The sequence below is a fragment of the Zootoca vivipara genome, chromosome 6, assembly GCF_965207765.1.
Source record: "Zootoca vivipara chromosome 6, rZooViv2.hap1.1, whole genome shotgun sequence".
Classification (NCBI taxonomy): Eukaryota; Metazoa; Chordata; class Lepidosauria; order Squamata; family Lacertidae; genus Zootoca; species Zootoca vivipara.
Genome location: NC_142589.1, coordinates 80,547,388 through 80,564,310, shown reverse-complemented (window position 1 = coordinate 80,564,310; position 16,923 = coordinate 80,547,388). Strand labels below are relative to the sequence as shown.

At 51.4% G+C, this 16,923-nt stretch overlaps 1 protein-coding gene across 2 annotated transcripts in view; it reads left to right on the top strand.

The window, feature by feature from the left end:
• Nucleotides 1–16,923, top strand: part of EXOC3L2 (exocyst complex component 3 like 2) — a 40,340-nt gene that overhangs the window by 11,076 nt on the left and 12,341 nt on the right. For both annotated transcript variants that reach the window (XM_035117669.3, XM_035117670.3), the window contains exons 3-9: nt 6,070–6,712; nt 8,932–9,046; nt 9,467–9,577; nt 11,376–11,476; nt 14,150–14,263; nt 14,779–14,914; nt 16,046–16,168. In XM_035117669.3, coding sequence (XP_034973560.3) covers nt 6,070–6,712; nt 8,932–9,046; nt 9,467–9,577; nt 11,376–11,476; nt 14,150–14,263; nt 14,779–14,914; nt 16,046–16,168 — 1,343 coding nt within the window. The remainder of the gene's footprint in view (nt 1–6,069; nt 6,713–8,931; nt 9,047–9,466; nt 9,578–11,375; nt 11,477–14,149; nt 14,264–14,778; nt 14,915–16,045; nt 16,169–16,923) is intronic.

The window sequence follows — 16,923 nt, the reverse complement described above, 5'->3', positions numbered from 1 at the left end:
TTCTCATCGAAAAGACTTTAATGTTTAGCTGCTGAAAGTTGTGCCTTGGCAGCCGATCCTTGGCTGTCTACAAAGTCCTTCCCAAGGGGACTGAAACAAGACCTGATGGTTTTATTTTTTCTCTTCACTCCAGGGCCAGCCTGTTTATTCAGGTTATGACTGGGGAGAAGCTAATGAGGGGGTCTTTCTTTATTGCTTTTTTTGCTTTTTGTTCTCGCGGGCTCATTGTTCCAGCCTGATTGACCCTCCTGATTGCAGGAGTAGAAAAGTGGCCCATTGACCTTGCTGGGGAATGTGCCCAGAGGGAAGGAAAAAGCCTCCAAAAGCACTGGGAGAGAGCAGGGCAAACTGGGAAATGAATATGCAGAACCAATTCAACTTTACTCCACAAGCCGGGAGAGAGCCTTCCTTCCTCTCCCAAAATTTCAACCGCCTGGAACCGTTTGCCAAAGATAGCCTCCATCACCCTAGATTGCAAGACTCCTGCTGAAAACACCCCCCCCTCCTACGCCTCTGCTTGCTTGTCTGCCTGGCTGCTTTCTGCTGCTCCAGCATAGAATCATGCGGAAGGGACCATGAGGGTCATCTAGTCCAACCCCCTGCAACGCAGGAATCTTTTGCCCAACGTGACCCGCAAAGCACCCATTTCGAAGATGAAATATCTGCGGTGCTCAGAAACACCCCCCCCTCCCAAAGCATTCTTCTTAATTTAAAAAAAGACCTATAAAATCAGTCATTAATTTGGCTTTATATCCCACCTTTTCCTCCAAGCAACTGAAGGTGACACGCATGGTTCTCTCATTCATCCCATCCCCACAACAACCTTGTGAGGTAGGCTAGACTGCCTGCCCCACAAGCCTCATGGTGAAGTGGGGAATTCGAACCCAGGTCTTCCGGGTCCCAGCCTGACACTATAACAAACCGCTGCACCACACTGACTCTCAAGTGGAACCAGGCATGGCCATTCGTATTATTTATTTGTTAGTTCTTCACCCACCATTCATACTAAGCTCCCAGGATGGGCTACAGCAATTTAACCACGGTACTGAAAACGGGAAAATGGAAGCGGGTTTTCGGTTGTCGACTGGGATCCAGAATGGGGAGGGAGGGGAATTTGTAGAAAAAAGAACCCCATGTCCTTGAAAAACGTTTTAAAACAAGTTGCAGCCACAAAATAAGGTGGGTCCTAAAAACATAACACCTCACGTATCAAACGTGTGCAATGAAGGTTCCAAGGGTGCCTCTGTGGGGAGGCAGTTCCACAGTTTAAGGGCTGCCCTAGAGAAAACTGTCTCCTGCTGGGCTGCCCCACAAGCTTCTGAGGGCAGAAGAACCGCTAAGAGGGCCAACTCTGGCAAGCTCAGCACCCAAGAGCAAGGCTGGCCCAAGGCAGGCGAACCACAAAACGTTGTGCGCCCCCACAATGGTGTGAGCGAAGATTTACATCAGGAACAAGGGCAGGAGGAATCGTAGAATTGTAGAGTTGGAAGGGACCCCAAGAGTCCAAGGCAGGAATCCTTTGCCCAATGTGGGGCTCAAACCCATGACCCTGAGATTAAGGGTCTCATGTCTACTGACTGAGCTGGGGGGGGGCAGCAGCCATGGGCATACACAGGATTTATTTTAGGGGCGGGCAGGCTTTATGTTCGGGGGGGGGCAGAACTGACTTATATGAGATGCAATTGGTCATTTAGTTAAGGGTCTTTGTTTATTGGGGGGGCAGCTGCCTCCTAGGGGCAGACTGCAGGCTTCGCTGCAGGGGGCAATGCATTCCTTGCTGCCCCTCTGCATCCTGCCACCTGACGCCATGACCTCACCTTGCCTCATGGGTGGGTCAGCCCTGCCTGAGAGGGTTTGCAGGAAAGGAGGCGGGTTTTCAGGTCCTCAGAGCCTGGGTCCCCAACGTGAGCACCTCGAATTGGCCCCTGAAACGACCTGGCACCCCTCTCCGCTGTTTCAAAACAGGGGTTTCTATGGCTGAACAGAAGCAGCCCAATTAACTGCTTTGCCCAGGTTGCCCATCCCAGGATCCAGTGCCAGGGGGCTTCCACCCCACCCCGACCGGCAGGGGTCAAGCGATCTGTGTGTCTGCCATCCCATATGGGGAAGATCTTGAGTCCTGGCAGCCATTCTGCTGCTGCTATATAAATACACAGCGGAGGCAGCTAACGGAAGCAATAAGTTAAACAACATGTTTCTGGGGCTGGGAGAGGTGCGGACTCCGGCCAGGAGCCAGTTCTGTCGCCCCTGTCCCTGCCACCGGGCTGCACACACCGCTGCAACAAGCGGAGCCAGCACCCAAAGCGCCGAGGCTGATGGGGTGCCCCCCGTCCTCAGACACTCCCCGCCCCTCGGCTTGTGGAGCTGTGAGCTTAAGGGTGGGGAGCAACCTGTGACCCATAAGATGTCCTTGGGGCTCCCAGCTCTCATCAGGGTCGGCCAATCAGGCCCAGGTCATTTAGGATGATGGAGGTTGTGGCCCAGTGACTCCCAAGCTTTTTTGCGCCCCCCCCACCCGCTTGGTTCCATGAACTTGTCCCCCCCCATTGCCCGCTATCCTTCCCGATAAAAAAAGCATTATTCGGAAGAGCAGTTTGCATGGCCTGCTAAGGAATACCGTAGCGTGCTCAAAACAAGTGGCAATTAATTGCACATTTATTCAGAGCCCCGTTAAAACTCTTCAGTTGAATTAATTTCTGCAAAACGGATGAACTTGATCCAGAGCTGTTCAAAGCCTGATTGCCCCCTTTGCGCCTCCAGTGCCCATCCTGACACAGCTTTGCTTCTTGATATCCCACCTTTGCCTCCCAAGGAGCTCGAGGTGCTGTGCATGGTTCCTCTCCCCTTTTAATCCCCACTACGACCCTGTGAGGTAGGTTGGGCTGAGAGGGGGCGACTGGCCCAGTGAGCTTCATGGCAGAGTGGCGATTTGAACCCTGGTCTCGCAGGTCCTAGTCTGACATGCTAACTCATAAGGCCCGGGGGCCGGATCCAGCCCAATCACCTTCTAAATCCGGCCCATGCACTGTCCAGGAATCAGCGTGTTTTTACATGAGTAGAATGCGTGGTTTTATTTAAAATACATCTCTGGGTTATTTGTGGGGCATAGGAATTTCCCCCCCAAAATATAGTCTAGCCCACCACAAGGTCCGAGGGACAGTGGACCGGCCCCCTACTGAAAAAGTTTGCTGACCCCTGCTACACTGCGCTGGCTCTCCACCCATCTAGTCAAGTTCCCTACAGGGTCTCATGCTATCTGAGATTCTTTTAAGTGGAGTTGAGAGGGATTGACTCTACATGCAAAGCACCTGCTCTGTCACTGAGCTGTGGTGTCTCCCATCATCCACCAAGGATGGGTCGCTGGTGGGTATACAGGGTCTTTTTGTTTGTTTGTTTATTATACCACCCTTCATCTGTAGATCTCAGGGTGGTTCACAACATTAAAATAAAAGATAAAAAGCAAACACAAATTACATAAAAAAGAACAAAAACCTAACCTCCCCGCTCCCTCCTACAACACATTTAAAAGGTTATCTTGTGCCAACCAGTCAAAGGCTGGTTGAAGAGGAATGTTTTTTCCTGGTGCCTAAAGGTGTATAATGAAAGTGCCAGGCGAAACCGCCCTGGGGAGAGCATTCCACAGACGGGGAGCCACCGCAGAAAAGGCCCCGTTCTTGTGTTGCCACCCTCTGGACCCCATGTGGAGAAGACACACAAAGAAGGGCCTCAGAAGATGATTTCAGGGTCCGGGTAGTTTTACTGTATATGGAAAGAGGCAGTCCTTGAATTATTGCGGTCCTGAGCCGTTTAAGGCTTTATAGGTCAAAACCAGCACTTTGAATTGGTTCAGAAACTAATTGGTAGACAGTGCAGGCCGTCTTGCCCCGGTGAGCAACCTAGCTGCTGAATTCTGCCCCAGCTGGAGTTTCCAAACTGCACCACATATAAGGTGATGCAGGATGTCTCAGGTCACACCCCATGTCTTGTGACATTGTTTCTAGCACCAGAGATTAAACACAAGTCATAAGGCATTGGGGTTTACAAGCCAGGAAGCGCAGATTCCAAGCAAGCCTGATCACCTTTTAAATGTTAGCCCCTGGCTAATTCAGGAATGTGGGTTAGGAAGGGGCCAGGAGCTGGAAGATGATGGAAAACCTTGTGACTTGGAACATGGAACAAGGGTGCATTGTCTGTGTGCAGAGTCAACATGGGATCGCCAGAGATAATAGCATTAGTGAAGGCAACCCCAAAATCCAGCAGTTGTTTCAATCTGTGTGTGGTCAGGCATTATCTCCTTGCAAGGTCACACACCAAGAGTTGTTTCCCAGGGAGCTCCAGGACCCTTTTTGGTCTGAGCCAGTGTGGTGTAGTGGTTAAGAGTGGTAGACTCGTAATCTGGAGAACTGGGTTCGTGTCTCCGCTCCTCCACATGCAGCTGCTGGGTGACCTTGGGCTAGTCACACTTCTCTGAAGTCTCTCAGCCCCACTCACCTCACAGAGTGTTTGTTGTGGGGGAGGAAGGGAAAGGAGAATGTTAGCCGTTTTGAGATTCCTTCGGGTAGTGATAAAGTGGGATATCAAATCCAAATTCTTCTTCTTGAGGTTGGGGGCATCGTGCAGGGAGGAGCTGTCCGAATCCAAACTGTTCACCTATTGCAGTGGTCCCCAAAGGTTTTCATTAGGCCACCGTTCCATTGGTTCCATAAAGTCGTTCCCAGGGCCCTATGAAAAGCGTCCTAGCACTTTGCATGGTCCGCTAAGGAAGATATCAACATAATAAAATGCAAAACAGTCAACAATGAATTGCACGTCTATTCAAAATAAAAGGAAAACTAGTTAAATTAATTTGCCCAAATGGATGAACTTGATCCAGAGATACCAGCTTTTCAAAGTCCTGATAGTCATTTACCCCTATCAGTGCCCCCCCCTGCCTAGGTAATATTGCCCCCCCCCCCCGGAAATACAACCTGCTTTGAGAACCACTGAGCTAATCAAACCGTAGCTTGGGCAGGACACAGAGAACCAGTGAGCTGGCAGAGGGTGAAGGTAACGCCACCTTTGCTGCCCTCTTCCTTGCATCCCAGAGGGGCACACCTTGAGCATGCAAACTAGGAGGCTCCTGGCTCATCGCCATGGTGACCCTTGGCAGGCAGAAAGGTGAGAGCCAGTGTGGTACAATGGTTAGTGTCAGACCAGGACCTGGGAGACCAGGGTTCAAATCTCCACGCAGCCATGTGACCTTGGGAGCCAGCCACTGCCTCTCAGCCTACCCTACCTTGCAGGGTTGTTGTGGCAGTTAAATGAGCAAGGGGAGAACCATGTGCAGGCCACCTTGAAGAAAAAGGTGGGATATAAATGCAATAAACAACAAACAAACAAACAAACAAACAAACAAACCTACCTCCAGTCAGTTACACACACGCCTAGACACACTTTGTTCTTTGGTTTTTGGAAATCATTTTTATTTGATTTTGCAAATATAAATTTGTAACATTCCAAATGCATATCCATGTACAGTGGAACCTCGGTTTTCAAGTGTCTCAGAAGCCGAATGTTTCGGAACCTGAACACCGAAAACCCAGAAGTAATTGCTTCCGTTTTCGAATGCGCCTCGGAAGTTGAACGGCTTCCGCGGCGTATTTTTCCATTTTCACCACTGAAATTGCCGACAGCCCTTTGCGCCTCGGTTGTCGGACGTTTCGGAAGTCGAACGGTCTTCCGGAACGGATTACGTTTGACAACCGAGGTACCACTGTATAGAGATTACTCTGAATCTCGAGACTTCCCCTCCATGGGTCCTAATGTCAACATTTACAACTGCATAATATTCCATATTCTATATTTTAAATCAATCCGTGTTATCCATATTATTTGTTACATTAGAAGTGGGTTTCAAATCCTGCTAATGTTTCCAAAGAACGTTCGCAAATCAGAACACTCACTTCTGGGTTCGCGGCGTTCGGGAGCCAAAACGTTCAACTCGCAAGGCGTTCGGCTTCCAAGGTACGACTGTACTCTGAAATAGCCCCTAGACACACTGTGGATCTCTTTTTCCTCCTTGTGCTCCAGTTCTGGAAATCCTGAACCTGATCCACAAAAGGGATCTCCTGGTGGCTGACGAGCACATCATCGAACTGGAGGCCGAGTGTGAGCAGGATGGGCAGCAGAGCACGGAGGGCAGCGAAGTCCGGAAATCTGGGAGTCGGAAGGCCAAGGACGTGGCGCTGCTGTACGAGGCCCTGCAGAAGGAGCTTTGGGCCGTCCTGGCCGAGTCTCTGGCCGGCAAGAGCTCCTGCCCCGCCCTGGAGCTCGTGGTGCGAGTGATCGAGCAGGAGGAGGACACCGACTGCAAGTGGCTGGCGGCTCAAGGGGACAGGGCAGGGGGTTGCGGACCCCGTCCGCGAGCCATGAAGCAGCAGTGGGCTGAGGCGGTGCGCCAGCTGGTTGGACAGCGGCTGCGCCAGTGCACCGAGGGCAGGGTCCTCCCCGTGGCCACGCAGATGGACCGCCTGGCCAAGTGCGCCCTGGAGGACCTTTGCACCGTCAAGTTCCACCTCTTGCATGCCTACCCCAAGGAGTATGAGGCCTTCGGGGTCTACCTGGGCAGCTTCCACCTGGGACTGGCCAGGTGCCTGGCCGAGGCGGTCCAAAAGAAGCTGAGCATCTCCGACCTCTACTTCGTCCTGGACTGGAGCAGGAACATCTACCAGAGGTAAAAGGCAGGGACGGATCTGGGCGATCTGCATGCTCTCCAACCTTTTCCTGATGAGCTGTCCTATTCTATAATAATAATATTAATAATAATAATTTTATTATGTATACCCTCCCCATCTGACTGGGTTGCCCCAGCGACTGGGTGGCTTCCAACATATATAAAAAGATAATTAAACACTGAACTTTTTTTATATATAAAACAATCATCCCTATACAGGGCTGCCTTCAAATGTCTTCTAAAGGTTGTATAGTTACTTATATATAATATAATAATAATTTATTATTTATACCCCTCCCATCTGGCTGGGTTTCCCCAGCCACTCTGGGCGGCTTCCAACAAATTATTAAAATGCAATGGTCTGCTAAACATTAAAAGCTTCCCTAAACAGGGCTGCCTTCAGATGCCTTCTAAAAGTCTGGTAGATGCTTTTCTCTTTGACATCTGATGGGAGGGCATTCCACAGGGAGGGCGCCACCACCGAGAAGGCCATCTGCCTGATTGCCTGTAACCTCACTTCTCGCACTGAGGGAACTGCCAGAAGGCCCTCAGAGCTGGACCTCAGTGTCCGCAATGGACGGTGGGGGTGGAGACGCTCCTTCAAGTATACTGGGCCAAGGCCATTTAGGGCTTTAGAGGTCAGCACCAACACTTTGAATTGTGCTCGGAAACGTACATGTTCCTGCATTGCAGGGGGTTGGACTAGATGATCCTCAGGGTTCCCTCCACCTCTATGATTCCCTTGCCCCCTTCCATTTATAGGCATGCTTTCCCAAGCGCTGTTCCTCATGGAGCCAAAACGACCCCATCCACCCGGGCTTGGGGAAGTCAGACGCTTGTTCTGATCCGGTTTTGTTCTTCTGTTCTTAATAAACAAGGTAGTTCAAATATGTGACTAATACTTAACACACAGCCTGTCCCTTTGATGAAGCACCCTTGATTAAGGGCTTTGAACACCAAAGCCAAAGGTAATCCCGCGGCTGATTTTGCAGGGTAGAGTTCAGCCCAGGGATTTATGAAGTCATAACAGAACGCCCCTGAGCATGTGCAGAGTGACTCCTTGCTCACTACAAGCTTTGCCCCAGACACATCTGACTCCAGCCAGCCCTGGCTGCGAGGCTGTCAAAGTCTTGCCTTTCGGCACAGAAGGTAGGAAGGTTGGGGAAATTATTAATTATTATTAAAATCCCACCTTTCCTCCAGATCAGGGATCAAGGCAGCTTACACAAATTAAAACAGCTCAGATAAAATATTAGAAGCTAAAATTGTATAAAAGACCATCATTAAAGAGTCATTAAACTCTAATAGAATTAAAACAATATTTAAAAATAGATACATTTGAATACAGGTAGTGAAAGCAGCAGAGCGCTATGTAAACGTCCTTTCCTTAAAAAACAATCAGATCAGATCCCTAAGACCTGTCAGAACAAAGTAGTGCTGGGCGATATCTGGTTTTCAGCATCGACATATATCACCAGCTAAGCATTGTGATATACCAATATGTCACGATGTCTGAAATAAGGATGGAGCTATGTAGAGCAGGGGTCGGCAAGGTTTACCTCACCTGAGCCAATTCACTCCAGTGGAGATCTCTCTGTGGGTCGGATCATGCCCGCGATTTCCAGCATCTGCGTCTGCGCAGACGTGATTTTCAGCACGGCGGAAGCGAGTCCTGGTGTAGCGCTGTGCCGCTGTGCCGGGGACTCGCCGAGCGGGTGGCTCAGTTATGGGGCGGCTCGTGGGCCGGTTAAACGGCCCCCGTGGGCCCATGGGCCTTAGGTTGCCGACCCCTAATATAAAGGCATTGGCTGGCTTCATGGTTTCTCCCACATTGTGATTGTTGCATAGTGCACGCGCGCATGCACACACACAAACACACACATGATTTGCGATATATTGCCAGGTCGAAAATTATGAAACCGTTATCACAATGTGGACTTTAAACCGGACAATATATCAATATATCGCCCAGCCCTAGTCTTTACCTGCCAGTGGAAGGACAGCAAGGAGGGGTCCAGTCTGGCTTCTCTCAGAAGGGAGTTCCAAAGTTTTCTGGCAGCAGCCACCACCGAGAAAGCCCTCTCCTGCTACCCCACCAAGTGTCCATGTGAGGGCACGTTTTGTGTGTGTGTGTGTGTGTGTGTGTGTGTGATGTACTATGCATCCCTCTGGAGGAGATCCGGCTTCTCACTCTCGCCCTCTTTCTCTCCACTGCACAGAGAAGTTCTTGGCCGAGCAGAAATCTCCTCCCTGGTCAAGACCCAGGAGCTCGGCCCGCTGCTGTCCCCCGAGACCCAACTGAGCCTGGAAGAGGACCTCATCGCTGCTGTGAAGGTAAAACGGTGAATCGCAAAAGGGTGATGGGGGAGCAGCTTTCTGCTGCGGTTAATGAGAACGCAAGAAGCTAATTGGGTTTAAAAGAGGGATTGGACAAATTCATGGCAGAGAGGGCTATGGGTGGCTGCTAGCCAGAATGGCCATGCTCTGCCCACCACAGTTGGAGGAAGCAATGCTTCTGAAAGTCAGGGGCTGGGAGCCACAGGAGGGGAGAGGGGCCTTGCTTGCAGGTTCCCCATAATGGGCATCTGGTTAGCCACTGTGAGAACAGGACGCTGGACCAGATAAACCTCTGGCCTGATGCAGCACAGGCTCTTCTTACGCTCTTAGGGTGGCAGGCATGTAGACAAGCCGCCGATTTCGTCCGTCCTCTCCCTGGTGTGTGCCCCCTACGCACCTTTCCTTGCTTGTTCATAGGCAAAGATCACCGAGGACATGAGCCAAGAGCTTCAGAAGGAGGAGGAGAGGTGGGCGCAAGAAGACGCAGGCGACAGCTTCCAGTTCGGCCTGTCTGGCAAAGTCATACTGGTAGGTGGGACACTTGGCCACCCAAAGGAGCCAGCGGCTTCGCCCAAGCCTGTTGGACTTCTGCCTGCATGCTTCGCTCTCCCCTTTGCTCTTCCTTCACGTCTGCATGGAGCTTCAACCATTTACACTTACTGGCCACAGTTTGGCAAGGTGGCAATTTGTTTATTACGGTCAATAGGCAGGATTCCGGATCTCTCCCAGCCCTGCCCGGAATTGCCAGGGGTTGAACCCGCAGACCCTTTGTGTGCAAAACAGGTGTTCTGCCCCTGAGCCATGAACCTTCCCCATGGAATTTCGCTTAAAAAACCAGACCGGATTCTCACTCATTCCTATGACTTCTGACATGGGAGGCAAACAAACCCGCCTCGGAGATTCCCTAGTGTTGCCGAGTGTGGGGCCAGCTTGCCAATTCCTCATTCTTCCGGTCTCACCCCCTGGAACAATGAACCGTCCGGTGCTTGGAGTGTGTATGTCCCCCATCCCAAACACTCGCTACCTGTCCCGTTTCCTTGTGATACTGAGTTCCTGGGTTTGGGTACATGCAGGTGTCATTTTTAGCCAGTGTGCATTCTCAATGTCACCAGGAGAGAAGGGCTGGACCACCTAGAGCCATAGGATCGAAGAGTTGTAAGGGACCTCAAGGGTCACCTAGTGCAGCCCCCTGCAATGCAGGAATCACAGGTGAAGAACCCAACCTCTACTTAAAGACCTCCGAACCTTCCGAAGTGATCCGTTCCACTGTCAAACGGCTTTTACCACCAGAAAGTTCTTCGTGACGTTCAGTTGGCACCTCCCTTCTTGCCGTTTGAATCCACTGGTTCAGGTCCTGCCCACTGGAGTAGCAGAATACGAGCTTGCACAGCCCTTCAGATGTTTGAAGACAGCTGTCCATCTTCTCTTCTCCATGCTGAACATACCCAACTCCCAAGGCTCGGCTTCCAGACCCTTGATCCAGGGGCGTACCCAGGATCAAAATTAGGGGGGGCAAGGGGCGGGGGCAAGGGGCGGGATGGGGGGCCACAGTGGGAATGTGGGCAGGGCTACATTGCCTGCACCGCCCAGCTCTTCTGAGGAGGCGGCCGCAGGCTCCCGCTCCCGGCGCGAAGCTCCAGGGGCGCACGGGGAACGCGAGCCTGTGGATGCCTCCTCGGAAGACCGGGGAGGCGCGGAGGAGGCAGCCACAGGCTCGCGTTCCCCGCGCGCCTCTGGAGCTTCGCGCCAGGAGCGGGAGCCTGAGGCCGCCTCCTCGGAAGAGCTGGGTGGCGCAGGCAACATAGCCCCGCCCACTTTCTTCCGAGGAGGCGGCCCCAGGCTCCTGCTCCCGGCGCGAAGCTCCAGAGGCGCGCGGGGAACGCGAGCCTGTGGCTCCGCTTATGCTCCCCGCTCCTGCTTAGCGCTCCTCCGCTTACGCTCCCCACGCGCCTCTGGAGCTTCGCGCTGGGAGCGGGAGCCTGGGGCTGCCACATCTGCGCCCCTCAGCTTCTAGGGGCGGCAATTGCCCCCTCCTGCCCCCCCTGCCTACGCCCATGCCTTGATCATGTTGGTTGCACACCTTCCAGCTTGTTCGTACCCTTCTTAAACCGGGAACTGGGCACAGGACTCCAGTACTTCCTCTTAAGAAAGACTTCATCCATGCCCATTCTTGCCTGTTCCTTCCCTGCTTCATCTTTCCCTGAGATGTTCCCTCTCTTGCAGGTCAAGGGTGCCTGGGTGGGAGTCTTTTGGGACTGGGCAGGGTGGCTCACCAAAGGCAGCCATCTCTTGAATTTTATCACAGGCCCTTTCTCCCTCTCTACAGGTGCTAAAGGCTCACATAGACAAAGCCCCCCAGATCACAGAAGATTTTGGAAGAAGGATGGCGCATTGCTGCCTGAGCTGCCTGGCAGACTTCCTCCAGAGGTAGTTCCCTTCTTAAGGACAGGCAAGGGGGACCCCGTGAGAAGAGAACCGGGCTCTTCATTTTGCTGCGGGTTCGGTGGGGAAGCAGCGTGTGGTCTAGAGCATTGACAGAAGCTTTGCTTTTTAAATATTCCACCCGATCTGGAAGATTCGAGCTAATCAAAAATAATACTGGGTAATTTGACAGCCTGAAATGCAGCAAATCTCTTGCCTCCATACAGATTCAAGCCTTGTTTACTGCAAACGGCATTTTGGGGTGGGCAAAGGGGATTTTCACAGGAATCTGATGCTGGCAGTCTCGGTCTTGAAGGCTGCCTGTTTGCCTCTCCACATTTCCATTGTTATTCCAGACATAGTGATATATTGGTATATTGCGATGTTTAGCTGGTGATATATCGCGATGTTGAAAACCAGCTGTTGCCCAGCCCCGCTGTCTGCAACTGCTAGGTGATTTGGTAAGACATGGTTGAGGTCCGAGGTTCTATCTCAGAGACTCTCCTCCCTTTCCTGGGGTTCTGCTGAACACACTGCTTTAAATGCACAAATAATGTAAGTGACAAGTAGAATAAGAGATGAAAAAGCATTTAGGGAAGACTGGAAATGTTTCGTAGATTATTTTGAAAATTATCGTAAGCATATTAAAAGGTTAACAGCGATAGAATGATTCAGCAGTAACAACTAATGAGATATAAAAATGAGAAAATGAAAATATAAGGATTAATGAGAATATGCGATGGAAAAGAAAATAATGAAGCGAACCATGGAAAGGATGGGGGGAAGTAGAAATAATAAAATACAATACAATAAAATAAATAAAATATGCCTGAATAATGTAACATGCAGTTTAACCCAGAGATTTAAGGCAGTCAGCTAGGTTATACTCAGCATAGACCCTTTGAAATGAATGAACATGACTCAGGGCCCTTCATTCCAGTGGGTCTAAGTTGTTGTTGCTGTTAATTACCTGCCCCTCACCCTAAGGTTCCAGAGCAGGCTGCAACGTTAAAACACAATAAGGAGCTTCGCCATCCTTCCTCTTGTTCCGTCACTTTCCCCAGGGGGAAACCACCTTGTAACTCTCAGTCAGAGCAAAGGGAAATTAGGGCTTTTCCCTAGGAAAGGAGCAGGGAAAGGGGGGAAAGGCTCGCTTTCTAAGCCTGGCGCAAGGGGAAGGGTCTCAAGTCTCATGAGGCCCTGGAGAGGACAAGACGGATAGAGAAACTATGTGGGGTAACAGTTAAAAGTGTTGGACTGGGTCCTGTCAGACCAGGGTTTGAATCACCACTCAGCCATGAAGCTCACGGGGTGATAATCACTGCCTCTCAACCAAACCTACCTCCCAGGGCTGTTGTGGGAATAAATGGGGAGTGGGCAGAACCATGCAGAACCATGCGGGCAGAACCTTGAGCTCCTTGGATAGGAACTAAATAAACAACATTACAATACTGCAATACAGTATTAAACACAATATTAAGATGCAATTCAGTATATTGTCAAATATACTGCATGCTTCTAGAGATCCAGCGGGAGGGAGCTGAACCCCGAATAATAGCCCTTCTGTCCTGCCCTTCCTCCAAGGGAACGTAACCCGGTCCTTCCCTCTCTTTTTCTTCATTGCAACAATCCTGCGAGGTAGGCTAGCCTGAGAGTTGCAGTGTGTGCCACTTGCAAGGCAACAGGTGTGTTGCAGAAGGCGGGGGCGGGGGCGGCAGCAAAGCATGTTGTCGCACAGTGCTGAGGAATAGGCTGCACAGGGTAGGGTTGCACACTCCCCCCCCCCCCGGTTTTCCCACTGGTCGGGGGGAGGGGGGAATTGTCCAAGGAAACCAAAGCCGGAAACCATGATTGACATCAGCTCAGAACCAGAGTGGGAGGCAAAGGCAGAAGGATGTGGCTTTTCCCTTCATTGTGACACCATCCAGCGAGGGGACCCGCTTTGCCCTGGCTGCTTGGGGGGGGGGGTATCCAGAGCCCAACACTGCCTGCCCTGAACCACTCTCGTCACAACTGCTTCCCGTGAGAGAAAAACACGCATGGAGTGGCACGCAGGAGGCAGCCGGGGCTGGGGTGGGGTAGGGGGTTTAGGATCACACACCGGGCGGTGGCAGCAGAATGGCATGCCGTTTCCATTTCAAACTGGCCGCCAAGGACCAGGGTCATCCCGGGGTATAAATAGCCGCTCCGTAAGGAAATGCCAGCAAGGTGGAGCCAGAGGACAAAGCCCCCCCCCACCATGGAGTCAGCCAGGGATGGAGAGCCAAAGCTATTCTTAGCAGGTCTGCTTCCTGATGCGCCTGTTTCAGAAAGCAGGGTGTGTGTTGTTGTTTGTCTGAATGGGATGTGTTCATGTCCTCTGGGGATGCGAAAGACCAGAGGTTCATCGTGGGGCTGCTACCCCAGTTAACAGTGGGGGTGGGATGATGGGGGGCTTGGAAGAGCCACCTACTGGTTTTATCGCCCAGTGTGCTTCCTGGCCGAGGCGGGATTTGAACCCAGGACCCTGGTTTCTCAGGTCTGGCCACTCTGGCCATGGCAGCACCACCGGCTCCGGGTGGTTGTGGGAAGATGCCGTGAGGCACGGCGGGTGGGAACGGTTGCCTTTGAGCAGGATTTCTTTGCACCACCTGAATTTTCCTCTGCCTTTTCTCTCCCTCTTTGCCACCCCCCCCCCAGTTTTCAGAAGAAGGTCGAAAGGTTCCACGAGGGGCAGCAGATTGAGACCACCCTCACTGCCGACGCCTTAATGGGCCGGACCATCATGCTCATCAACCACTGCCCACCTTTCAGGTAAGAGACGGACTCTCATCCCCCGTTTAAGCCTCGAGTGCCAGGGGAAAACCAGAGCAGCTGCAGTTACAGGTAGGTAGCCGTAGTCGAAACAAAATAAAAAAAAATTCCTCCTCTAAGGTGCTACTGGAAGGATTTTTTTTTACTTTGTTTTGACCAGAGCAGCTGCAGTTCAACCCCTTTCTCCTCCGGCCCCCACAATCGTTGCAAACTCTCCTGTCCCGCCCCCCCCCATGTCCCAACCTAATGTCTATCGGCCTGAACTTGGATCCTCTCCACTTGCACAATGACATCGAAAGGCTCACCCCCACTTCACCCCTATTTGGGTCGTATTGTGTACTCATTCATTTGTTCGGATCTGAGCGCTTTGGATCCAATCGTACCCACTGAACTGAAGCTTGGTCAAGCAAAATCTCTCTCTGGATTTTCCACACGATTCTCCGCCTGTGCCTCCTCCCCACCGCGAGAATGTAGGCCCTGTGTGCTTGCCCCCCTGACCAGAATCTCTCCTGCAGGGATTACGTGGAGCGCTTGGCGAGGTTCGGCCACCCCGAGAGCGAGGCAGTGAGGTGCCAGGCCAACACCTCCCTTGACAGAGTGACTCGACTGTGCAACAGGGTGTTGGCTGACCACCTCTTTCAAAACCTCAAGGTATTGATTTTGGAGAAGACCTCCCCAGAGGGATGTTGGTTGGAGGGAGGGAGAAATCAATGACCTCGTCCAACATGATCTTGGGGTGGGTGAGGAATATCGGGGAGAAACTAATGCATAGTTAAACTGTGGAACTCATTGCTGCAGGAAGCAGTGATTTCCCCCACCGAAGACTGATTTAAAAGAGGATTAAGACAAATTAGGAGAGGAGCTAAAGATGGCCACTGGCCACAATGGCTCTGCTCTTCCTCCACGGCCAGAGGCAGTTGCTTGAAGTCACAGGAGGGGAGAGAGCTCTTGTGCTTGGATCCTGCTTTCGGTTTCCCCAGTGAGGCATGTAGTTGGCCTCTGTGTTGAGCCTTTATTTGGCAAGCAGATGGGTTCAATCCCTTGACATTTGCAGTTTTTTAAAAAGAACAACAGATCAGGTTGTAGAAGGTGATGAGGTCTTCTTGACTCTGCCCAAGACCCTGTAGAGCTGCTATCTGCTAGGGCAGACAATGCACAGAAGCTGCAGTTTGTCCAGGAGGACTTGAAAATACTGCAGTATTTGCAGGGGGTTGGGCTGGATGACCCCTGGGGTCCCTTCCAACTCTACAATTCTAGGGTGCTTTTGGACTACAGTTCCCATCAGATTGAGACAGAACAGCCACCAGCCATGGTGACTTACGTTCTCCCTCCACCGCTGGAGGCAGCAAGTCTCTGGGTACCAGTTTCTGGGAAACACAGGTGGGGAGAGACCATGGCTGTTGTTCTCAGGTTCTGCTTGCGAGCCTTCTCAGAAGAGGCACCTGCTTGCCAGAGGCCTCCCTGGCCTCCCTTGCTCCCTTGGCAACTGCTGGCTCTCTCTGTCTTCCTTCGTGATTTCCCCATCTCCCTGGGCCTGGGCCCATGGCGGGGGCCAAAGAACCCCAAGGTATAACCCCAGGCTGGTTGGCCAATGGCCAGGACACTGGACTGATCCAACAGATCTCCCTGTCCTCAGTGGTAGCTGAAACTGATTGGAGCTGCTGTCCAAAACATGCAGAGGATCACTGGATTTCGGAAAGCCGAGGCGGGCAGATGTGGCGCCAGATGGGTCGAGGGTCAGAGTCGTTTCTCATTCCTCCTTGCCTCCTCTGCCCCATGCAGCCCCACTTCCAAAAGCTGATGAAAAGGAAGTGGCTCAGCAACTCGGACGCCTTCTCCACCATCATGGGTACCCTGGAAGAACACGCCCAGAGGCTGAGGAAGATGAAGCTGGAGCCGTACCAGGTGAGCGGTCCTGCCAGGAAGGCAAATGGCCCTGCCCCCTGGCTGCACAGGAGACCCAAGCCATTGCTGCAAAGGTCAGGTACTAGCTACACTACACCTGGCCTGTTTTTCCAGGTTGCTGCTAAAGGCAGAGGAGCAGGCCGAGGCAAAGGGGGAGCAGGGCAGCCCTCAAAGAGGGAGGGCAGGAAGGCAGATTTCCGGTGCGTAAAAGAAAAGACTTATTCATGCAGTGCATAGTTAAACCGTGGAACTCCCTCCCACAGGAGGCAGGGATGGCCGCCCACTTGGGATGGCTTTATTTATTTCTTTATATTTAATTTACACATATAATCACCTGTTTTACAAACAAAAACACTTACGTACAGACACACACACACACACACACTACACATATGTGACTTCCCTCCACCAGTGTACATCATTTCTTAGTCTTTAATATTCTTATTTACATTGCAATTTATGTCTCTCGTCCTTAATATTGTTGTTTTACTAATATTTTGTTTTCTAAATTAACTTTACAAACATACCAGCATGTTGTCTTTCGAACAGTGTTTACTCATGTAATCTTCAAGCCATTTCCATTGTGACCTTTATTTCTGATTTGTTTGATATCTTATCACTGCAGTTAATTTTGCCAATTCAATGAATTCAAAAAGTTTATTTAGCCATTCTTCCTTTGTAGGGATGTGATTTCCTTTCCAGTTCTTTGCAAGTAGGGGCCTGGCTGCAGCGGTTGCGTATAAAAATAATACTTT